Below are 21,350 nucleotides of genomic sequence, written 5' to 3'. Positions count from 1 at the left end.
TTCCTTTGGAGTACTCGGACAAGGATCCAATCACCTGGCTTCAACCTGCAGGAAATAGATGAAAAAGAGTCTTGCGGCAGTTTATTGTTCAAAACGACTTCTCTGTTTGTCAACAATTGAGTCATCCAATCTGCCAGAGTGGTTTCACGGATTGACTTATCTAGTGGCTCGCTAATAACTGGCAATGGAAAAGGTCGCCCATGTATGATTTCAAATGGGGACAGTTTGTTATTTCCTTGTGTTATTCTCATCCACATTTTGACTAGGCCTACACATTCTGGCCATGGTCTGCCAGTTTCTTCCATTGTTTTCTGAGCCTTTGTTTTATAGTGCCATTTGTTTTCTCCACTAATCCTGCACTTTTTGGATGTTTCAAAATTAATAGTGTAAAATTGTCGGTTTCTAATAAGGACCATTCCTTGGATCACCCCTCCTGATGAGCCATGGCTCAAAACTAGGACTCACTAGAGCGGCTGTTTTGTGTAATGATTTGGGAAGAATGGGCTTTCCTGCTATTTTCAATATGTCATCAGTGTCTAGTACTGCTCTGTGTTCTAGCCATTGTTTTCTGTTCTTTAGGTGGTGCTGCTTTTTGTTCGTCCTGCAGTACAGACAGTCGAATGGTCTGATTTTCACGAGTTGTTAATAAAACTGTGTTTTGTTTTTTTTTTTTTTTTTTTTTTTTTGGCTGCTGCTGTTTTTTCAGCTTTGTCAGCAAAATTGTTTCCCTTTCTAATTTCAGAGTCATCCTTCTGATGTGCTGAACATCAGAAGCATATTGCTAAACGTCGTATCACATGACGAGTGTTCTCCCATGTAAACAGATGTGTGCCATGATAAAATCTTCCTCCACACACTAGAAATAAGAAACTAATTTCAACCGTTGTTACATTTTATTAATTTATTTATAATCCAGTCATTCCTTCGAATCTAGTATCAATCAACTAATTTGCATATCAGCTCATAATGCACTAAGTTGATAGGTCAACAGAAATGCACGTTCAAAGTATTATCACAAAAGAGAATTTCCTTCATACATTAAATTACTTGTTTTGCATCAATCAAACAGAAAGCATTCCACAATTTATTGTATTACCAACTAAATTTATTGTCTGATTACTGCTTGGTCATACCAGACTCTCTCTCTGTCTTTATTTCCTCTTCTCAGTTTTCACAAAGGTGTCACCTATTGTCCAGCAAGCTGGAGAGTTAAATGTCAGCAGTAGATAAATTCAGCATTTGATAACAAAACTCTGTTAAGCTTTTCCTGCTTTAACACCAATGAGAGATATAGAGGCGCATGTATATAGTTTGTGCTATAGTGTAAGCTGTTCATGTGTGTTAGTACGCTTGCATGCAGGGCCTCTGGGCCTATTTCACCCATAAGGGCATTTTCTTAACAGTTGCCTTTCTCTCGCATGTGTTAAAAAAGGCAAATGTGCTATTAGCAGCTGTGATATTAATATGCTGCTATATATTACATTATACCTGTAATCAAAATGAGTGAATCATGACACTGCTGTAGGCCACATCATACTTCTTGTGTAATCAGTATGTAGTTTTAGTTCGCATCATACTTTTGAGTCAACAGAATGTGAAAATCATTAGATTAACTAGATAGGTTGGTATTATCCTATACTGCTGATTTACTGTGAGTGAGTTAGACTATTTCGTGACATTTCATACTGCTGAGTTATAAAGAGACTATTGTGTTCAGAGAGTCAGGGCCCTTTTTTTTTTTTTTTGTTTTTTTTTTTTCCCATTGTAGAGACAACAGAGCACATTGCACGGGAGCAGAAAAACAGTGGGCCAAGGTCATAACTCAGGCTCACTGGGAGTTAGAAAGAATGTAAATGCTTAGTTTTGTGGCTGTGGCGCATTTTGTATGGCTTCTTTTCTTTTGTTTAGTATATTTCTGCCTTCACCTGAGAGGGTGTACCCTAAGTATGTGACTTCAGGTCTCCATAATTGGAGTTTATTCAGAGACACTTTGTGGCCTTGTCCTGCTAGGTGACGTAACACAGCCATAGTATTTTGTTTACACCCTTCCTCTGTGTGGCCAGTCACTAAAATGTCATCTACGTAAAGTAGAAACTGTCCTCCTGCTGGCAGGAGGCAGGACATCATTGATTTCTTTAAAGCTTCTGCATAGAGAGTGGGGCTGTTTTGAAAACCCTGAGGTAACCTAGTGTAGGTGTATCTCCGTCCCTCAAAAGTGAAGCCAAACAGATGCTCTGAGTTAGGATGTAAAGGCACTGAGAAAAAGGCGTTTGATAAATCTATAACTGAGAACCATTGTTCTTTTGGGGTGACTTGATTTCATTTATTGCTCGTAGATCATGTACCAAATGATACTTTCCAGTATTAGCTTTATTCACCACTTAAACAAAACATCACTCCTTGTTTGCTCATTATTATTATTATTATTATTATTATTATTATTATTATTATTATTATTATTATTATTATTATTATTATTTTAAATTCTCCTTTCTCAAAAACAGAAAATGAAATTGTAGTTGTTCTTGGCTGAGAAACTCAAACCCCCTTTGTTTTTGTATTTTTATTGTTTTTTTCAGGACAAGAAACTAAGTTTGAACTTTTCTGCCTTATCACCTAAAACAAAGTAAACAACCCAGCTCTCAGCTGGCTCTGAACTTATCATCATCAAGGTCGCATGGTGAGAGCTACTACAGAAGTCACAGTACTCCTCACTCAAGCAACACGTCAAAACAAAAAACAAAAAACAAAATGCAGCACATTACACAGAGAACAACTGAAGATGTTGTTCTTGTTTGTTCTCCTTGGATTTTAGAATAAACTTATTACATCTGCATTAGTAAATTATATGCCTAATCATTATGTGTCACTGTGATCCCTGAGTGTGATCACAAATTTAATTAATTTTCAAACCAACAAAACAAAACAAAAAACAAAACAAAACAAAAACAAGTTGCTGATGGTATCAACGTTTTACACACGAGTCAGGATGCAAAAAGGCTGCTGCCAAAGACAAATCAGAAGTGTGAGGGGAAAAAAACTGAGCCCACAGACAGCTGCATGTTTGAGCCTTAATAGCTGTTTCCCTCCCTCTGATGTGTTCTTATGTAGCTCCTGCTGTAAAAAATGTGTAACCTGCTCATTAGCTTAGCAGTGACCACATATTTAATTCAGCTTCTCAATTTTGTAGCTTTAGCTATTGTATACAGGTTTTGGCTTATTAGTTGTTAGTATAGGTGTGCTCTATATTTCAGCAATATCTCATCTAGGATGACAGGTTTTCAATCAGGTCAAGTGCCTCTATGCACTTAATTAGTTTAGATATTTTCTTTATTTTCCTCATCTCATATGTCATTGTACTGAATTTGAGCAACCTTAAGCTTGATGCAGACTACTTCTAACAATTATCCACCTCACATCATAACTGACTGAGGTGCCTCTTCATATTAATATTATTTCATTATCAATGCTATTATCTTTATATAACAGCAATAGCATATTACAATATTTTATTTATATTTTATTTTGTATCCACCATGGGCTGGGGGTGATCTGCAGTTTCACCCCCTCCCAAGCTGGAGACATTTACCTTTTCACACACTGGCTGAGCAATGACACAACCTTAATATACCTTATGCATCTCTCTATTTCATTTAATATGTGTTTGTGTGAATTATCTGCTTTCATTCATTACATTCATGAATGCTATTCATGCTGGGCATGGTCTTCGTCCTAACTATGTGTCATTGTTAATACCAGTTTACAGGTTGTTATCCTTGCTATTATCAGTTTGAATACATTACAGTTAGGCTCCAATTTAATTTAGCCTTTTGTTTATTTTACTTTATTCCTCTTGTATCTATATGCATTCAGTCGGGTCTGTTTCCAGCACTTTTTAAACTTCTACTTTGATCTTGAAGTTTTCACTTGGTGAGGGATTATTATGTTCTTCCTGATCTGAACTATTCTCTTCACCTGAGCTGCTATCCTGTTCTGAGTCACTGTCTTCTTTGTTTGTTAATGCTTTTACTCTTTGTCGCCTGTCTTCCTCTCCATTCCTCTCTCCTTCTTTTGGATTATTCCTGCTCCGGCTTGTTGTTTGTCTAACCATCCCTCATCAGGTGTTAATTTTGCTTGTTTATTCCCCATTTTTAAAGATTTTGCTGGGCCGTCACTGGCACGCTCGACTTCAGAGTGGTTACTGATACGGCCTTCGACTTGACCCTAAAGGTCAAGCGGTATCAGTGTTACGAGACGAAGCCCAACCGTTCTCCAATGTCACCAGTACGTGAGCCTCAGCAAAGAAAACAAAATAAAATAGAAGTAGTTCAGCAGCGTATTGTGCTGTAAAATCAACTTACTTCTAGACACATACACACATAGACATTTGCGCGCTAATTTGTCACGAAGTATTTCACGGCTACCTCTAAAACCAGTCTAAACACAGTTCCTTATGGCGAACTTAAACCTATTTTAATTTCTTTGTCTCAACGTGCTTTAATTTGCCTAAACATATTTTAATTTGTCACGAGGTAATTTCGGCTACCTCTAAAACCAGTCTAAACACGGTTCCTTTTGGCGAACTTAAACCTATTTTGTGACGAAGTATTTAACGGCTACTTCTAAAACCAGTCTAAACACAGTTCTTTTGGCGAACTTAAACCTGTTTTATCACGTTTCTTTAAACCTTTGCGGCCGTTTTATATATCAAAATAGTGTTTCTCACCCTCAGATGTCTCACTGGTGGTTCGGATCGCCAGACTGAATCCCACCGCCGTGGACCAGAATAAAAACACCGGCCTGGACCCGAATTTTAGCGTCCCAGGTCTTTCGGCCTCGTCTAAGAGGGCTGTGCACAGACTTCGGTGCTGGCTTCCCACGGCGCCAGGAATCAGTGCTGGATTTTGGAACAGAGTCACAGATAACAGTTCTGATGTTTCTGCCTCGGCTTCGAAGGACCAAAATAAATGTCAAGAGATTTATTCTAAATGACACTTCTTCAGCTAAGATTCTAAGAGGAGAAACACACACAGATGCTGCAGCATTTACTTGTATACAAGGGCGATCACAGAACGCTCACATCAGAGTGGGGGCCCTGCGATGCGCGCTCTGCTCTTGCACTTGTCTTTATTTATACACAAGAAAAATGAATACATTTGACGTGAGCATGTGCGTATGTGATTGTGTGTGTGTGAGTGTGTGTGTGTGTGTGTGTGTGTGTGTGTGTGTGTGTGTGTTCGAGGTCAGAACTGCTTGTTTGTCTTCTTACTATCGCTGTGAGAAGACTCAGATACAAATATCAGAACACGTGTTATGAAGAAGAATCAGTCCTGAACAATGAAAAGAACAATCAGTTCTAAGCAAGGAAATGATCATCATGCAGCATTCTATCACAAGCAAACTTATATCATTAAAAGCTTATACTGACTAAAAAATACAATTTTCTATTGACAGACTTTAAATCATCAAACTGTAAATTATAAATTTTAAATTGTTATTGATCCCTTTTCCCCTAGTCCTCAACTGTATATTTATTTTCTTACTCTGCTTATATATATTGTTTGTTTACTTGCACTGCTGTAACTGGAGCCTCGTCGTTTCATCTCTCTATATACTGGACTGTATATAGCGGAGATGACAAAGTTTACTTTGCAGCAAGCAGGCGCACCGAGGGCTCTCGCGCTCACTTTTCACATTTAGAATTTCGAAAAAACATCGGTGCAAGTTATAAGTCTGTATCATAATGTCTGGTGTTTTCGTGTTTGTTGGTTTGTTTTTATTTTGTTTTATTTTGCGAGTTGGTTATTAGATCCCCTGTCGCCCCGCCCTCTCCTCCCTGTGCAGCAGGCGCACCTCACAAACGGAGGGCGCCCTTACTCCCAGCAAATGGGCGATAGAAAACCGATCGTGCCATTCCCAATATGCGCTGGCATGATGTTGGGGCAGCATGAGTACGAGCAAATTATTATTATTTTTTTTGCGAATGCCCGTGATGCTGCCCTGGGCAACTGCCCATGTCGCCCGTATCAAAAAACGCTACTGGTTATAATAATTAAATATTAAGTTTCATAACCGTTTCACAAAGAGCCCTTTGAATTTTTCTTTTAACAGCTTATGTAACAAATTAATAACAAACCTATTTAACTCTTTGTCATGTGTCTTGTGTCTACTTTACCTCAGATATTTTCAGCTCTTGCTATCGCAGTGATGAAAACCGCTCTTTCAGCCTGCTGATTAGAAAGTCTCATGTCTGGGGTGGTAGCACCTGTCTTCAGATGGGTGTGAGTGCCGATGCTCGACGTTTCTTCAGTAATGATGGCGTACAGGTATGTCATATCTGTAATTCATGTTGTTGCCATGATTTCAAATAGCAGATGAGTATTACAAAGGAAATATAGCATGATATTTCTAAAGTAACCCATCACTTCATGTTGAGCCAGTGAGCTGCTGTTGATGGATAAGGCCTCAGTTTCTGTCCTCTTCCAGTCTCTGCTATCTGAGATCTGGTGGGGTGATATGAAGAGAAACACAGAGATCTGGAAGCTCCTGCTCGCGTTCTTCTGCCCCATCCTCTGCTACACCAATCTCATCTCTTTCAGGTAAAAATTTTAATTTAAGGTTTGTAAATTATTTTTTTAACATTTTTTTTAAAAATTTGCCACATTTTTTATTTTATTTTTTTGCCGCAGGAATCAATACGATCAGCAAGAGGTGGAGAGGATGCTTTTTGAGGATGAGCTGGATCAGGACACTGACAGTCTTTATGGGACCACTGTCTTCTCTTTCTCTGACATCAAGCAGCAGTAATATTTCTACCTGCACTCTACAGTATTAATCTGTAAAACATCAGTTTGTTATTTATTTGCATTAGTCTAATTTACTTTAAAAAAAATTTTTTTTTTTAATCTCAGTGAAGTTGACTCAGAAGGTCACAAGAATGATGCCATTAAAGGTGAGTCCTGATTAAAGAGTCATCTGATTCTTGTCTCCATATGCTGTCATTTTTAGTCACCTGCTTATCTGTGTTTGTTATCTTTGATACAGGCGTACCCCAACGACTGCCACAAAGTCCATTCATAGTGTCACGCTGGCGTCAGTTCTGGTTTGCACCGGTCACCTCATTTCTGGGCAACGTCCTGATGTACTTCCTGTTTCTCTTCCTTTTCGCCTACGTGCTGTTGGTGGATTTCAAGCCCCCACCACCCTCAGGTCCAGCTGCCACTGAGTGTGTGTTGTACTTCTGGGTATTCACCCTCGTTTGTGAGGAGATCCGACAGGTGAGTGAAGAGACACATCTTACTTTGAACTTTGTTCGCCAAAATGTTTAACTGTATAGAATGCGAAGTGAACAACTGAATGCAGTAATATGCACTTAACTCAAATCTTTAATTGCACATAGTAGAAAGAGACAATGTGTGTGTTATTGGAACACAGTGGTTAACATGCTGTCGCCTCTCAAGCATTAAATTGAAGATGGACACAAAAATAAATAAACAAAATTAATAGGCTTCAAGGTGCATGTATAGGCAGGTATATAAACACTATTATCATAATAAAGTATGTTGATAGTTTCTATTGTAATTTTTATTTTCTGATGATCTGTTAAGTTTTTTTTTTTTTTTTTCGTCTTCAAGACGCTTTTTTTGGGGACGACCTGGAGTCAAAGTTTCAGACTCTACATTCAGGATGTGTGGAATAAATGTGATCTCACTGCCATCAGCCTGTTCATTGTCGGACTGATTTGCAGGTATGGACAAGATATAAAAATGATATCTTAATCTTAGATTGCCCATCAGAAACTTTCCACAACACTACAAACAGTTTAGTTTGTCATTGCATGATTGTAACATTTATGAAAGCACAGTATTTGTTTGTGGTACTTGTTTGGCTTCTTAAGTGTGTCTCAAATAATTTTTTTACTTAGTTTTTAGTCACTTAAATTTAAAACATTTCCTCAGTTAACAACCAAATGTCACTGGTTAATTTACAGGTTTGCCACCAGGTGGTGCTGCTACCTCACTGATTCAGTGATACTGTGCTTGTGTTTCAGGATGTTTCACTGGTCACATGAATTTGGCCGAGATGTCCTGTGTTTGGACTACATGGTCTTCACCATTCGCCTCATTCACATTTTTGCCATTCACAAGCAGCTGGGACCAAAACTCATCATTGTAGGAAATATGGTGAGAAAGTTACCATCAGTTGGCATTATACCAGGAATCCGTGTTTAATAATACAATGTCAGCAACAACATGACATTTCCTCCTCTTGTTCAGATGAAGGATGTCTTCTTCTTCCTCTTCTTCCTGGGTGTGTGGGTCTTGGCGTACGGAGTTGCCAATCAGGCTCTGATCTACACCTATGATCCAAACCCGAGTCGCATTTTTCTGCGAGTTTTCTACATGCCATACTTGCACATCTTTGGATACGGCTCTTCCATCGAGGAAGAGATGGATGGTACAAGTGTTTGTGCAATTTGCATGAAAATAAGAAAATTGTTATTACACTGAAATCAGTTTTAAAATGTTGCCTTTTTCTCTACTGCAGCTTTTTAAAATTCATCACAGCAATTAGAAATTGAGTTATTTTTTATAATTGTAACCCTTATTTTAACCTTTCTCCTTTTATCTCTATTTTGTGACAGTGGGCCATGAACTAAACTGCACAGACAATGTGACTTTGATTGAGAGCGGTGAAGAGCCGTGTAGAAATCAGGATAGTAACTGGCTGGTAGTGATTCTGCTAGTCGTATATCTCCTGGTCACCAACATCCTGCTCATCAATCTAGTCATTGCCATGTTTAGGTAAAGAACCAGTCTGTCATTATGTTTCTCTGGCTGTATTCACAAACTGATTAGTCTTAGGCTGCGTCTACACGTACATGGTTTTTTTTTTTTTTTTTTTTTTTTTTTTTTTTTTTTTTTTTGAAAACACAGATCGTCCACACGTAAACGGCATTTTGGGTCAATGAAATCAGAGGGGGCTTTTTTAAAACTCCTGCCAGGAGATTTTCGAAAACTTCGTTGTAGCACTTAAGTGTGGATGAGGAAAGGTGTGCACCTTTTTTTGGACATCACGCTATGCGCCACGTTATTGTTTTCATTTCTACAATGGCAGATATGGACAAAATACTGTTGCTGTTAATCTGATTATCTGCGGTTTTTACACTCTTACATATACAGACGCAGATACTGTTCCTCCATTTAGAAAGACAGAGGCGACAGAGTGAACTTCGGATGTGGCTTCTACACCCAACACAGACGCTCTCACAACCCAACTCTTGACGCCAACGCAGTTGTCGGTTTTGAATAAATTAATTTAAAGGGTTTTTTTTTTTATTATTTATGTATGCTGTATGCATTTTGTCCATTCCTAAGTTGTGAGACTTCACCAGCCAAAATACTGTTTTTAGTAATTAACATTTGAAATTATGATGACACTTGAAAAGTAACAAAATTAGCTGCCGTCCCAGAAAAAACACAAACTTTTCAGAAGTACAAAACCTTTTTTACTCTATCCCCTCCAGGCTTCTACACTTCTGATTGGCCAACATTTCTACACGTTTAGGATTTGGCTTGTTGTTGACAGCGTTTGACTTCGTTTTTGTTTTTTACATGTGGACGGGATTTAAAAAAAAAAAAATGAAAACGGAGGATCTCAGTTTTCAAAAATACCCGTGTACGTGTAGACATAGTCTTACTTTACTCAGTGGCTCTGATCTGCTTGTATCCACACAGCTACACTTTCTCTGAAGTGCAGGAACACAGTGACACTTACTGGAAGTTCCAGCGTTACAACCTGATTGTCGAGTACCACTCCCGTCCTTCTTTGGCTCCTCCTTTCATTATTTTCTCACACATCAAAGTCTTTATCAAGAGGATCATCCACAAAGTGCCCTCTGTAAAGAGCCACCACTTTGGTCAGTATTGGATCAGAAGTCTTAGTTCACAATAATACAATAAATTTATTAATTTAATAAAGCTATTGCATTGATAACAGTGGCTGCCTTGTTATCACTAAGATGCTCACTAAAAGTTGTACTGTCTACATGAGAATGGGCTCTTTGTTTATTTGCAAACTGACCTCAGTTTAGCACTGATGTAAACAAAAATTGAATTGAATTGAAAGATCATCATTTCAAACCTTTGTCTTTTCTATCAGTGTTAGACTTGGAAGCAAAGGCAGCGAACAGATTATCAACGTGGGAAACGATTCAGAGGGAAGACTTCCTGACTGCTCGAAACAAGATCCAGAAAAGCAGCGACTCAGAAAGGCTGAAACGGATGTCTGCCAAGTGAGCACACCTTCATCCTCCACTGCTGCAACAAAATGAAATTGTGACTCCATACTGAAGAAAATGCATCTTTGTATTTTTTCATATAGGGTAGATGATGTGCTTAAACGTCTGACTGAAAGCAAAGAGTTTGAACACAGACTACAGGCTCAGGTAAAACAGAAGCATTTTTCTGAAGCTCTCACTTTGTCTGCTGTGAAATAGCATGTCTGCACAGTCATAGTATTTTATATAGAGAGTATAATGACAGAAAGGTGAAACATGGGAAAAACACCTACTATAAAGCAGAAAGGCAGTTTAAGTTGGGTTTATGTAAAGTTGTTTGTTGACTGAGGTCAGAGGTAATGTGGGTGATGGTAAGTAATGCGTATTTTATGTATTGGAGAAAAAAAACAGCCAACAGTTTTGGTTGCACATCAATTAGAATTTTAGAAAGTGACAAATTGTGGTCTTGTACAAATGAAAAGTGAGTTTTAGCAGGGCTGGTAGGTGGATTTTGGTCAGTAGATGGAGCCAGGCTAGCTGTTTTATCTGCTTTCAGTCTTTATACTGAGCTAGGCTGGGCTGGCCTCATGTGTGTCTTTGATGATGCAGTTTCCTTATTCTAGATGATTTTCTCCAGTAGGAGACATAACACCTTTTAGCACAAACTTTTTTACACTCTGAGCTTTCCAATTATTAAAATAGTACTTTATGTTAATGCTCAAAAGGGACTACATAATATTTATTTGATATAAATACTGAAATTAAACAGATTATTTCAATCTGTTTTGTGTTTTGTTATAGACACAAAGACAAGACATGCAATAAACAGAAAGCTTAAACACGTATATCTCTGCCGTTATTCATTATTGATATCAATAAAAAATAAGTCATCCTTTTCTCACTTGGTTTTCATTTAGATTTAAGAGTAACTCTATTCTATTCTGGACGTTTATGATATTCTGCTCTTTCTTCTCAGATGGAGCATTACTCAACTGTCCTCAACTGGGTTGTGGATACTCTAGCACAAGGAAGCACAGTCAAACCTCCTCGTGCCCCACCTGCATTACGAGGTACTTCCCAGAACTTATGAAATCAGTTTTGCTTACAAAACAGCCTGCATGTTGAGAAAGTCACACTGCTTTCACTCGGGTTTTTTACTGCCTCATTTAAAAATATTTATTGTTTTTACCTGGAGGCCTAATTTTTTTTTTTCTTCCTCATCTTACTCCTTATCATCCATCATACAGATTCCCTCCCCTCGTCTTCCAAATCAACTGGATTTCAGCCTTAAATAAAAGAGGTTCCTTTCAATTCACTTCACTTCAGGAGGCAAAAAAAAAAAGGAAAAAGAGGCACGTTCTCATTTGACAGCTTCCACCACCACGATCCTCCCTCAACTGTTACATTAGAATATAAACATGGATACAGTGCCAGATACTGCAATATATTTATGATATACTACTATATATGTAGTATATCATAAATATATTGCAGTAAGTAAGCAGATAACATGTCATCTTCATTGCTTTAGTTTTAAAAGCGCTTACTAAATCTCTTACGTTGTAGTCGGATTTTCTGTGATGTTGTCTATCAGCGGTTATATTGAGAGCACATTAATACTTTCTTTTGTTCCGTTACACTGCAAATATGGGCCGTATTTTTGTCTGCATTATTGTTTTCTATTCAATCAAGTTTTTATGCAGTATAATACATTTATTTTTAATATGAGAACAAAAGAATTTGTTAAAAAGCATGCCACAACTCATGCGGTATGTCTTTTGGACAAATGAGACCAAAGTATTGATATTTGGATTATTTAAATAATTTCAGAGATTTTTTTTTTTTTTTTTTTTTTTTTTTTGTTAGATCATTATCTAGTTATTATGTCCTTGTAGATAAATTCTTAGAAGTGAAAGATGTATGCCTGTTTCACGTGGCTGCACTATACAAAAAAGGTTCCTTCTCTTGTCTAATTCTTGGCACAAAATCAAAGTGCAGAGTGAGCAAACACATTCCAGACAGTGTCAGGCCTGTCTGGTTACATAACTTGTAACACCAGTTAGCCCTACAGGTTATGTAAGAAAAGAAACCAAGGGTAACATCTAGGTTTCTTTCGAATTCAGGTTTTATGCAGATGACACAATTATCTATTGTTCATCTACTTGATTAGTACAAACACTTGAATTTCTTTAAGCAGTCTTAGATGTTGTTCAGTCTCATTAAACTTACTTTGTTTCATTTTCTTTTCCCTTTCCTTCCTTTTTTTGCATTACTGTGATCTGTTCTTTATAAACATACCAGGGTAGCACCTAAAGAGGCTGTATACTGTTTGTTATTGTGCTTTATGTTTTATCACTAGTTGCGAAAATTATGTACATCACTGTTCTCTGTATGCTGATGCTAAGTGGCCATTTCTGAATATCCCCATCTCTGTATATAATTGTTTTTTAATCTAGAAATGTCTGGTCGAGGGCACCAGTTTAGGTCACTGAGATGAGCAGGTGACCATATGCCATATGGCTGAGAGCACCTGTCCTGGGATCAAATCTGACCTGCAGCACTTTGCCACATGTCTTCCCCTTACTCTGCTTTCCTGTAACTCTTCACTGCACCTATCTAATAAAGCCAGAAAAAAGCCATGTGTCTGTATATGTAAAAACCACAACCAGTCTACGCTTTTACAATATTATACAAATGTTTGTCTCCAGGGTCAGAATGGAGTTGTGAATACACATTTTAAAATATCCTGTCTCCTTTGTGCTGCAATAATCTACATAAGAAGTTCAGACTGTCACAACTGATTATCAGACTCATGATGGGGGAGTTTAAGTCCATTTTAAAAAGTGTGAGGGAAGTGTGAGCTCTTTGGGCCAGTTTGACTGCTTTTAATACCACTCTTCTAATAATGTGTGCTTTTTTTGTGTTCACCTGTCTGGACTGGACTGCATTAGCTTTTTTTTTTTTTTTTTCTTTTTTGTGTATTTGCTAAAACTTCTGCTCCGCTCTTTGCCAGGTGTGTCTTTAAAAACAGATTTAAATCTCAGTGAGACTTGAATGAATAAAGAATAATAATAAAAATACTTTTGACTGTGATCATTTTAGTAAACTTGATGAAAGAAACTATTATTTGTCATTAATAGATACATTTTAATTGTGTGCACAATGTGGGATTGTGATAGTTGGATCTACTCTGCACATAAGTGTTGTGGATAGTGTTAAAGAAGCATGCTGGTGCTGAGTTTCAGTCTGCCATGGCCCCATTGAAGGTCACATTTTGTAACAAGCTATTGAAGAAGCCTTCACTGTAAATAGTTAGCTGCGTCACCTGTCAATTGCCGGAGGAGCAGCTCACACTGAGAGGCACTGTCTTCACTTTCAGCCTGGCTGCTCTCTGCAGTATTGTAGCTGACTGTGCCACTGTGAGTGTGGACTTATAACACTGCTGTCCTCCTGCTGGCTCCAAAGTTTAAAAAAACGAAAAAACCAAAAAAATGCTATTTTGGAAAGTAAGCACATGTTCAAAGTGCTTTCCTCTCCATTTCCTTGCATGTACATGCACGTCTGCATGATCTTTACGTATTCTCATTTGCTTCAGCAGTGGCAAGAAGAAATTAATTTTGCTGTGGACACTAGGTTTTGTTTACACTAAATTAAATGGCAGATGCTGAGAAGAATACTCCAAAAATGTGCGAACCATTAATCTAAAGAAAACCACACATAGTATATTTATCCAAGTTCTGCTTCTTTCCTGAATAGTTTGGGAGCTATGACAACAAAAGCTGTGTATAGAACCATAACTTTATCTTCAAATTATTTAATTGTTGTAATTTCTAATAAGAAGAGGAAAAAAAATCTTATTTTTGCCCCCCTCCTGCAGTTCAGTAGCCCCCTCCCCTATCTACCAAATGCATACACTCACCTCTCTAATGCTCTGTGTTAAGGGCATCAGGAGCATTCTTCCTCGCCATGTGCCTCTGTCACTCAAATACACACAGCCACACACAGTCGTGTTTCCACTGTGTCCTCTGTGTTCCCAGCACAAGGCTGGCACACTGCTCTCTGTGAGCACACTTCTTTTCAAACCGTCTCTCGGGAGCCTGGGAAAAAGACCTGAACACTGCCTAAATCTGCTGCGCCTTAGCAGCTTTTTGTCTTCCATCGTCTGTTTTGGTTTTTGGTGGAAGAATAGAGTAACAAGAATAAGACAGTCTTCAAGTTCCAAAGCTGCATTTCTCCCAAGATGGCACCTGTAAAGTTTTGGGTGGTAGGTCTCCTGCTTGTGCTGCTGTGCTCATTCCAGGTCCCTTTCTCTGCTATTGTAAGTGCCCAAGACTTGAACGAACTGGAGGAAAGCCTCCATGATAGAAATGCTAAGGAGGCTGAGACTGAAGAAAGTGAAACAGCTGAGGTTGGTGAAGGGAATGAAGAAAAAGATGAAGACTCAGATGATGATGAGGTAGAGAATGATGAAAAGGTGGAAGAAGAACAGGAGGATGAGAAGGAGACAGCAGAGGAGGAAGATAACAATGCTGATAATGAGGAAGAAGATGATTCTGAGGAGAACAGGGATGTTGAGAAGGAAGAAGAAGGTGAGGCTTCAGATGAGGATGATGCAGAAGAGGAAGAATCTGAAGAAGAATATGCAGCAGAGGAGGATGAAGAGGAGAGCGAAGATGAAGAAGGTGAGGCTTCAGATGAGGATGATGCAGAAGAGGAAGAATCTGAAGAAGAATATGTAGCAGAGGAGAATGAAGAGGAAGAGGTGGAGGAAAATGCAGATGAGGAGGAGGAAGTCCCAGCCAATAATGAGGAAGACGACGAGAAGGAAGCAAGGCAAGAGGGTGATGATGAAGAAACTCAAGGAGAGGATGTAGATGAGGAAGAGGCTGACAGTGCTGAAGAGGATACACATGAGGATGACTCTGAAGATGAAGATGGTGAATCACACTTTAAAAAAAGCACGCACACATTCTGAAACATTAATGGGTTAGCAAGATACTAAATGGTGCAGTATTTAAAGTTACAACAAATAATGAGTTTTTTTGGAAACCCATGAGTGACTTTGTACTCTACAGTAGCTCTCTGACATTGTTCCGCTTACTAGGGTTACTTTAGGAACACTGTCATACATATCAGTCCTAAAATAGACTGGATTATCTGTGCAATAGCAGGAACGCAACAGTATCTAAACCATCTATTTTGGGGGGGCCAGTGTAGCTTTTGAGACTTCAAACAAGCACCAAACATTGAATACTTTGAGATTTGTCCAAAAGAGGGTGATATAAAATGATTTTTTTAAAATTACAGTCATTGCTTCAAGTTAGAAAAAAAATGACAACAAATGATATTATGGAAAAACAGCACCTGTAGGAATTTTAGCTTTGTTTACAATAAAGCTACTCAGACTATTTTGTAAAAACAAACATGTCACATGATGTTACGACAAAAATATAATACAAAAAAAGAGACCATCTGTGCCATAATATTGCATCAAGCAGAATTAAACGTTAGACACGTAACTTCTAAATAAATGGCAGTAATCAGTACTCACTAGAAAAGGTCTTTTTGGATTGCATGTTAGTATTAAGGCTCAAAAGGCCCAAAGTCACTGTACTCTCAGCGATTAACTACAAAAAGGGTGTATGAGGTTGTAAATTACTGCCAAATGAAATTTAAATCATCAGCACCAACACAACAATTTGGAAGCCCATGTGAATACTGAGGTTTTGATACAGTGAATCAGGAACGCATTCACAGTCTTTCACTTGTTCAAAGGCCCCTGAAGGCCAGGAGAAACAACATTTTCTGGTCTGATGAAAACATAGATGGAAATCTTCCACATGAATGCAAAACAGCATATCTGGAGGAAACTAGGCATTACTCATCACCTGGCCAATACCATCACAGTGAAGCATGGCGGTGGTAGCGTCAAACAGTGGGGATGGTTTTGGTAGCAGGAACTGGCAGTTGTAATTGTTGCAAAAGGTGTTAGTATTGACCAAAGGTTGTGAATACTTATGTAAAACTTATATAATTGTATTTTATTTTGGATAAATTTGCAAGAATTTCCTGCAAAATCTTTTCAAGACATATAGGGTTAAAATGCATATATTTATTTTGACAATTTAATGTTCTATGTTACACCCCTGAAAACAGGGGGAAAAGAATCACGAGAGTGATTATGACTTGCGTCTCTCATGCAGTCGTTTATTGCAGTGAGGAGAACACGCGAAAGCCCCCTAGTGGAGAATAAAGACACTACTAATCAATCCCAGAAAAGGCTTACTAGCCGATCACTGATGTATAGATTGCAGTTCTCTTAAGTAACATGAAAGCCATTAATATAACATGAAAAATAAACTCTTACCCATTTTCTTACCATATTTACATTATTTTTGTCCTTATATCAACTAATATGAATTAGTATTAACTGAACAGTTTTATATGCAGTAGTCCTTCAACAGTAGTCCTTCAACCTGTCACATCTACAAGATACAGTTGGTTCTATTTCACAGCGTGTCTTGTCCTGTCTTCCTCCCCTCACTCCCAACCAATCACTATAGCTACCTCTCAATTTTCTTCCTGTTAGTTTTTTCCAGTCCACTGTCACCAAAGCACTTGCTCACAGGGGGGGTCATCTGATTATTGGGGTTTTCCCAGGTCCTTACCTTACAATATAAAGCACCTTTGGGCAACTGTTGTTGTGATTTGGACATATAAAAAAACTCAATTGAAATGAATAGAATACAGTTCCTGATTCTGTGCACCATTTACAGATGAGTCTGAAGGTAAAGACACAAAGGACAACCAAGGTGACTCCGATGAAGAGGAGGGAGTTACTGACACTCCACAGTTCCACTCTGGATCTTTGTGTAGTGTTTGCTCCATTTGTGAGGTAAAAAACAAAAACAAAACATGTAATGGAAATAACAGACTTTTTTGTGAATCTGCCCAGTAATCACACATTATAAGTCCTGTGTTGTTGATTTGTCCTGACTATATACCATATGCATGACTAATCACTCTACGTTGTGGTTCCTTCCCATCTTGTAGCATTGCTCTAATAACTGTGCCAAGTGCCCGTGTGAGGAAGGAGATGAGTCTGATCACTGTGAGCACTGCCAAGTAAGCATCTTGACTTAAAAAGGATTATCACTGCTGTAATAATACACAGCACTTCATTTTGCCCAGTGCCTCTTTGCGTTAATCCTTTTTGTTTGTTTTGTTTTCCAGGGTTGTTCAACTTGCTACGTTTGTCCCATTCTTTGTGACACAGTTTGCACACCAGGTAAATGCAAGTTGTGATTCTGTGGGTGTACTGCTGTGTGTTCACAGATTTCATTAACTTTGGTTTGACTTAAATTTTGTAGGTGGTCTTGTTGATGAGCTGACTGGATCCTTCTTTCAGTAAGACTATTCACATTTAAAAACACAGTGATATTTTTAGATTCATTATTGTTGTACTGTTGCCTTTACACATAGTTTTGCTTTTGTTTTTGCAGGACTGTTGCCTCTCTGCTCTGAGCTCCCTGGGAATTATGTCCATTTGCTTTAATGTGAGACTGCTCACCAGACTTCACCACATCCCACACAAGCTTTTTATGAATTTTGCAAACAAAAGCAAAGACATATTTATGTTTTAAATGATACTTAAAACTCTCTTGTAAGAAGAACAGGAAAAAAATCAGTGTGCACAATTTTTCCTCACATGATTTCTTCTTTCACTCTTTCCCCCCTTTTTTGTCTTTTTATTATTTCTACCAAAGTCCCAAAATTTGATAAAGTAATCTTTTTACTTATGCCAAAGACTTTATGTGATTGTAAGGTTTTTGAGTTTTTCTAACTGTAGGTTTAGGAATTTGGGGAATTATTCTTTTTTATTGCTTCACAATTACATATCAAATTGAAAAACAAAAATAACTATTCTATGTTTCAGAGATCCAGCTGGATCTAGAGACACAGTTTGTGCATGGTGTTAATGGAATGCACACACATGCAGGCATGCACACAGACATATAGGAGCTTGTCATGAATCATGCAGACAAAAAAGATATATAAAATATATACATTACCAGTCAAACGGTTGGACACACCTTCTCATTTAATGGCTTTTCTTTATATTCATGACTATTTACATTATAGATTCTCACTGAAGGCATCAAAACTATGGATGAACACATGGAATCATGTAGTAAACCAAAAAATGTGAAATAACTCAAAACATGTTTTATGTTTTAGGTTCTTCGAAACAGCCATGATTTACTTTGATTACTGCTTTGCATATTCCTGGCATTCTCTCGATGATCTTCATGAGGTCGTCACCTGAAATGGTTTTCCAACAGTCCTGTAGGAGTTCCCAGAGATGCTGAGCACTCTGGGAGTGCTCAGCACCACCTCATTTCCGCCTTCACTCCATGGGAGTGAAGGCAAAAGGGTGGGACCAAAGAACTCAAATTTGGACTCATCAGACCAAAGCACAGATTTCCACTGGTCTAATGTCCATTCCTTGTGTTTCTTGGCCCAAACAAATCTCTTCTGCTTGTTGCTTTTCTTTAGTAGTGATTTCTCAGCAGCTGTTTGATTCGCGGAGTCTGCTCTGAACACTTGATGTAGAGATGTGTCTGCTACTGGAACTCTGTGTGGCATTTATCTGGGCTCTAATCTGAGGTGCTGTTAACTTGCAATTACTGAGGCTGGTGGCTCAGATGACTGTATCCTCAGCAGCAGACGGGACTCTTGGTCTTCCTTTCATGGGCCGTTTCTCACGTGAGCCAATTTCGTCATAGCGCTTGATTGATTTTACAACTGCACTTGGGGATACATTCAAAGTTTTCTTGACTGACTGACCTTCAGTTCTTAAAGTAATGATGGACTGTCGTTTGTCTTTACTTAGCTGATTGGTTCTTGCCATAATATGAATTCTAACAGTTGTCCAATAGAGCTGTCAGCTGTGTACCAACCTGACTCCTGCACAACACAACTGATGGTCCCAAGCCCATTAAGAAGGCGAGAAATTCCCCAAATGAAGCCTGACAAGGCACACCTGTGAAGTGAAACCCTTTCTGGTGACTACATCATGAAGCTCATTAAGAGAAGGCCAAGGGTTTGGAGCGCTGTCAACAAAGCAAAGGGTGACTACTTTCAGGAATCTAAAATAAAGGCATATTTAGAGTTGTATTTTTTTTCCTTTGCTACATAATTCCATATATCATGCTTTAAATACTTGATAGGAATATGTGTGACTGCACTAGAGGAAAAAAGGACCATGAACATTATGACAATTTGCAATTTCTCATGTTGTGTCCTTTTTGAGTTCTTGTGCTTGCATCCTGTTAGAGTACAATTTAATGCAAAACACTGTACAAACTGTTTTGCCATTATCCATAAAAAATTTAGTTCTTTTAATAAAAATGTGTTTAGCGTAGTTGCTTTTTGCATTATATGTATCCTTTAGCTTCTGCAATTTAACTGTTACAGTCTCTGAATGGTTCACAATAATTTGGGTTCAGAAACGGAAGTTGTGGGTTAAAGATTTTGTAAACAATAAAACCCGGAAGCCAGTAAGGCACCGGTGCAAATGTCAGATGTCATGATTTATATTTCTCAATAGGTAATTCAGGCACTTAGTCTTACATAACACACATAAAGGTGTAAAAAACAGATTACCAAAAAGGAAAAAATGGTCCAAATCAAAGTAAACATGCAAATCTGTCTATCAAACAGGGACCCTGTGATCCATGTCTTTTTTGTTAGCGGTTTGTTGTCTTTAAGATCAAACCAAAACAACTGTGCTTGTTTTGTCGACATACTGCCACAGACTAAGTGGCAGTACTCATTGTGACAAAATGAACCAAAGTAAACAGGAAAAATTGATCTACTGTACTCAGAAGTACACATCAGATGATTAAATAATATAATACATTTTTTATGTAAATTAGTAAGATCAGGTGCAATCTTTCTGTGCTTCCCAGCTACTTAAAAAATCTTTGTTCATTTGTCAGTGATTTGGCAAAGAAAATAAGAAAAATAAAGACCAACAAATTGTAAAAATCATAAACATTGTCATGTCAAGATCAAGTCTTTCACTGATCCGCACAGTCATATGTCATAATAAACAATAATTTTTATTTGACTGTGTCAGTTTACTCCATACCTCGCCATCGTCTTTAATGTTTTGGAAAAAGGAGGTGTTGTGTGTTTGCTGTATTTCTGTTCCACATAAACACAAAGAGAACTGGGCCTAATGAAGCATAGGGATGAGTGTGTGAGGACATGAAGGACAGAAAACCTTTTTGTGTAGATTCACTTACCAAAGTGATGCGTGTATACACACAAGACTGGTTGACATTAAACATTACCAGGTAACAGACATGCCGCCCGTGTGATAACAAACTGGATATCTCTGTACCTTTGTTTATCAATATTTTGTCATAAATTGACATATGAATGGAATTTGATTATTGGATTTTAATAAATTTGTCTCCACTGTTGACTGACTAGTGTCTGGTTTGTGGGAATCATGTCTTAATGTGTTTGCTGATCTTAACATTTGTGAATGTTTTGTGTATTATAGTTTGTATTTGATAATAGTTTGTGGATGGTCACATGATTGGGGTCGTATTGAATGCTAATAGGCACCTGTTGATAGGATGAATCTTTCAATGTATTTTTTTTCTTTAAAATATAAAGTTTGCACTTTGGAATACGTTTTTCATTTCCTTTTTCAATAATAGAGATTTAATGTTTTTATTTTTTTTTAATCTCAGTGAATCATTAATTTTGATGGATGCACGCGCGCACGCGCGTACGCAAACGCACATCCTCCAACCACACACCCATATTTTGCTCCATTCCGATTTATTTCACACCTCAAACATTTATTAAACAATTAAGCATATACAAGTAATCTGCAATAAATTACAGGCAGCAATGAAATAAACTACTAACTCTGTTACGCTACGTCCACACCTACACGGGTATTTTTGAAAACGCAGCTGTTTCGTCCACACGTAAACGGCGTTTCGAATCACCGAAAACGGAGATTTTTTTAAAACTCCTTTTTTGCGTTTAG

At 37.9% G+C, this 21,350-nt stretch overlaps 2 protein-coding genes across 2 annotated transcripts in view; both read left to right on the top strand.

Moving 5' to 3' along the window:
• Nucleotides 1–11,369, top strand: part of LOC134632967 (transient receptor potential cation channel subfamily M member 4-like) — a 28,848-nt gene extending 17,479 nt beyond the window's left edge. Inside the window, exons 15-27 of the mRNA XM_063481845.1 lie at nucleotides 6,181–6,326; nucleotides 6,487–6,599; nucleotides 6,690–6,803; nucleotides 6,912–6,952; nucleotides 7,045–7,277; nucleotides 7,635–7,747; nucleotides 8,051–8,183; nucleotides 8,277–8,457; nucleotides 8,645–8,804; nucleotides 9,738–9,919; nucleotides 10,162–10,294; nucleotides 10,384–10,447; nucleotides 11,256–11,369. Coding sequence (XP_063337915.1) covers nucleotides 6,181–6,326; nucleotides 6,487–6,599; nucleotides 6,690–6,803; nucleotides 6,912–6,952; nucleotides 7,045–7,277; nucleotides 7,635–7,747; nucleotides 8,051–8,183; nucleotides 8,277–8,457; nucleotides 8,645–8,804; nucleotides 9,738–9,919; nucleotides 10,162–10,294; nucleotides 10,384–10,447; nucleotides 11,256–11,369 — 1,727 coding nt within the window. The remainder of the gene's footprint in view (nucleotides 1–6,180; nucleotides 6,327–6,486; nucleotides 6,600–6,689; nucleotides 6,804–6,911; nucleotides 6,953–7,044; nucleotides 7,278–7,634; nucleotides 7,748–8,050; nucleotides 8,184–8,276; nucleotides 8,458–8,644; nucleotides 8,805–9,737; nucleotides 9,920–10,161; nucleotides 10,295–10,383; nucleotides 10,448–11,255) is intronic.
• A 3,150-nt stretch (nucleotides 11,370–14,519) lies between these two features.
• LOC134632966 (sarcoplasmic reticulum histidine-rich calcium-binding protein) lies at nucleotides 14,520–17,880 on the top strand. The gene is made up of 6 exons (XM_063481844.2): nucleotides 14,520–15,216; nucleotides 17,056–17,174; nucleotides 17,333–17,404; nucleotides 17,513–17,567; nucleotides 17,650–17,686; nucleotides 17,782–17,880. The coding sequence occupies exons 1-6, from the start codon at nucleotides 14,520–14,522 to the stop codon at nucleotides 17,801–17,803; spliced, it is 1,002 nt and encodes a 333-aa protein (XP_063337914.2). The 3' UTR covers nucleotides 17,804–17,880.
• The last annotated feature ends 3,470 nt before the right edge of the window (nucleotides 17,881–21,350 follow it).

Source organism: Pelmatolapia mariae, linkage group LG8 (assembly GCF_036321145.2).
Source record: "Pelmatolapia mariae isolate MD_Pm_ZW linkage group LG8, Pm_UMD_F_2, whole genome shotgun sequence".
NCBI lineage: Eukaryota > Metazoa > Chordata > Actinopteri > Cichliformes > Cichlidae > Pelmatolapia > Pelmatolapia mariae.
The sequence above is the reverse complement of the archived record's forward strand: the minus strand, read 5'-3'. Positions and strand labels throughout refer to the sequence as shown.

Excerpts from the sequence above, each read along its gene's own strand:
- LOC134632966 (XM_063481844.2), top strand. The coding sequence starts at position 14,520 with ATGGCACCTGTAAAGTTTTGGGTGGTAGGTCTCCTGCTTGTGCTGCTG. Across the intron at positions 15,217-17,055 it reads TGACTCTGAAGATGAAGATG|ATGAGTCTGAAGGTAAAGAC; the intron begins GTGAATCACACT and ends CACCATTTACAG. Across the intron at positions 17,405-17,512 it reads ATCACTGTGAGCACTGCCAA|GGTTGTTCAACTTGCTACGT; the intron begins GTAAGCATCTTG and ends TTTGTTTTCCAG.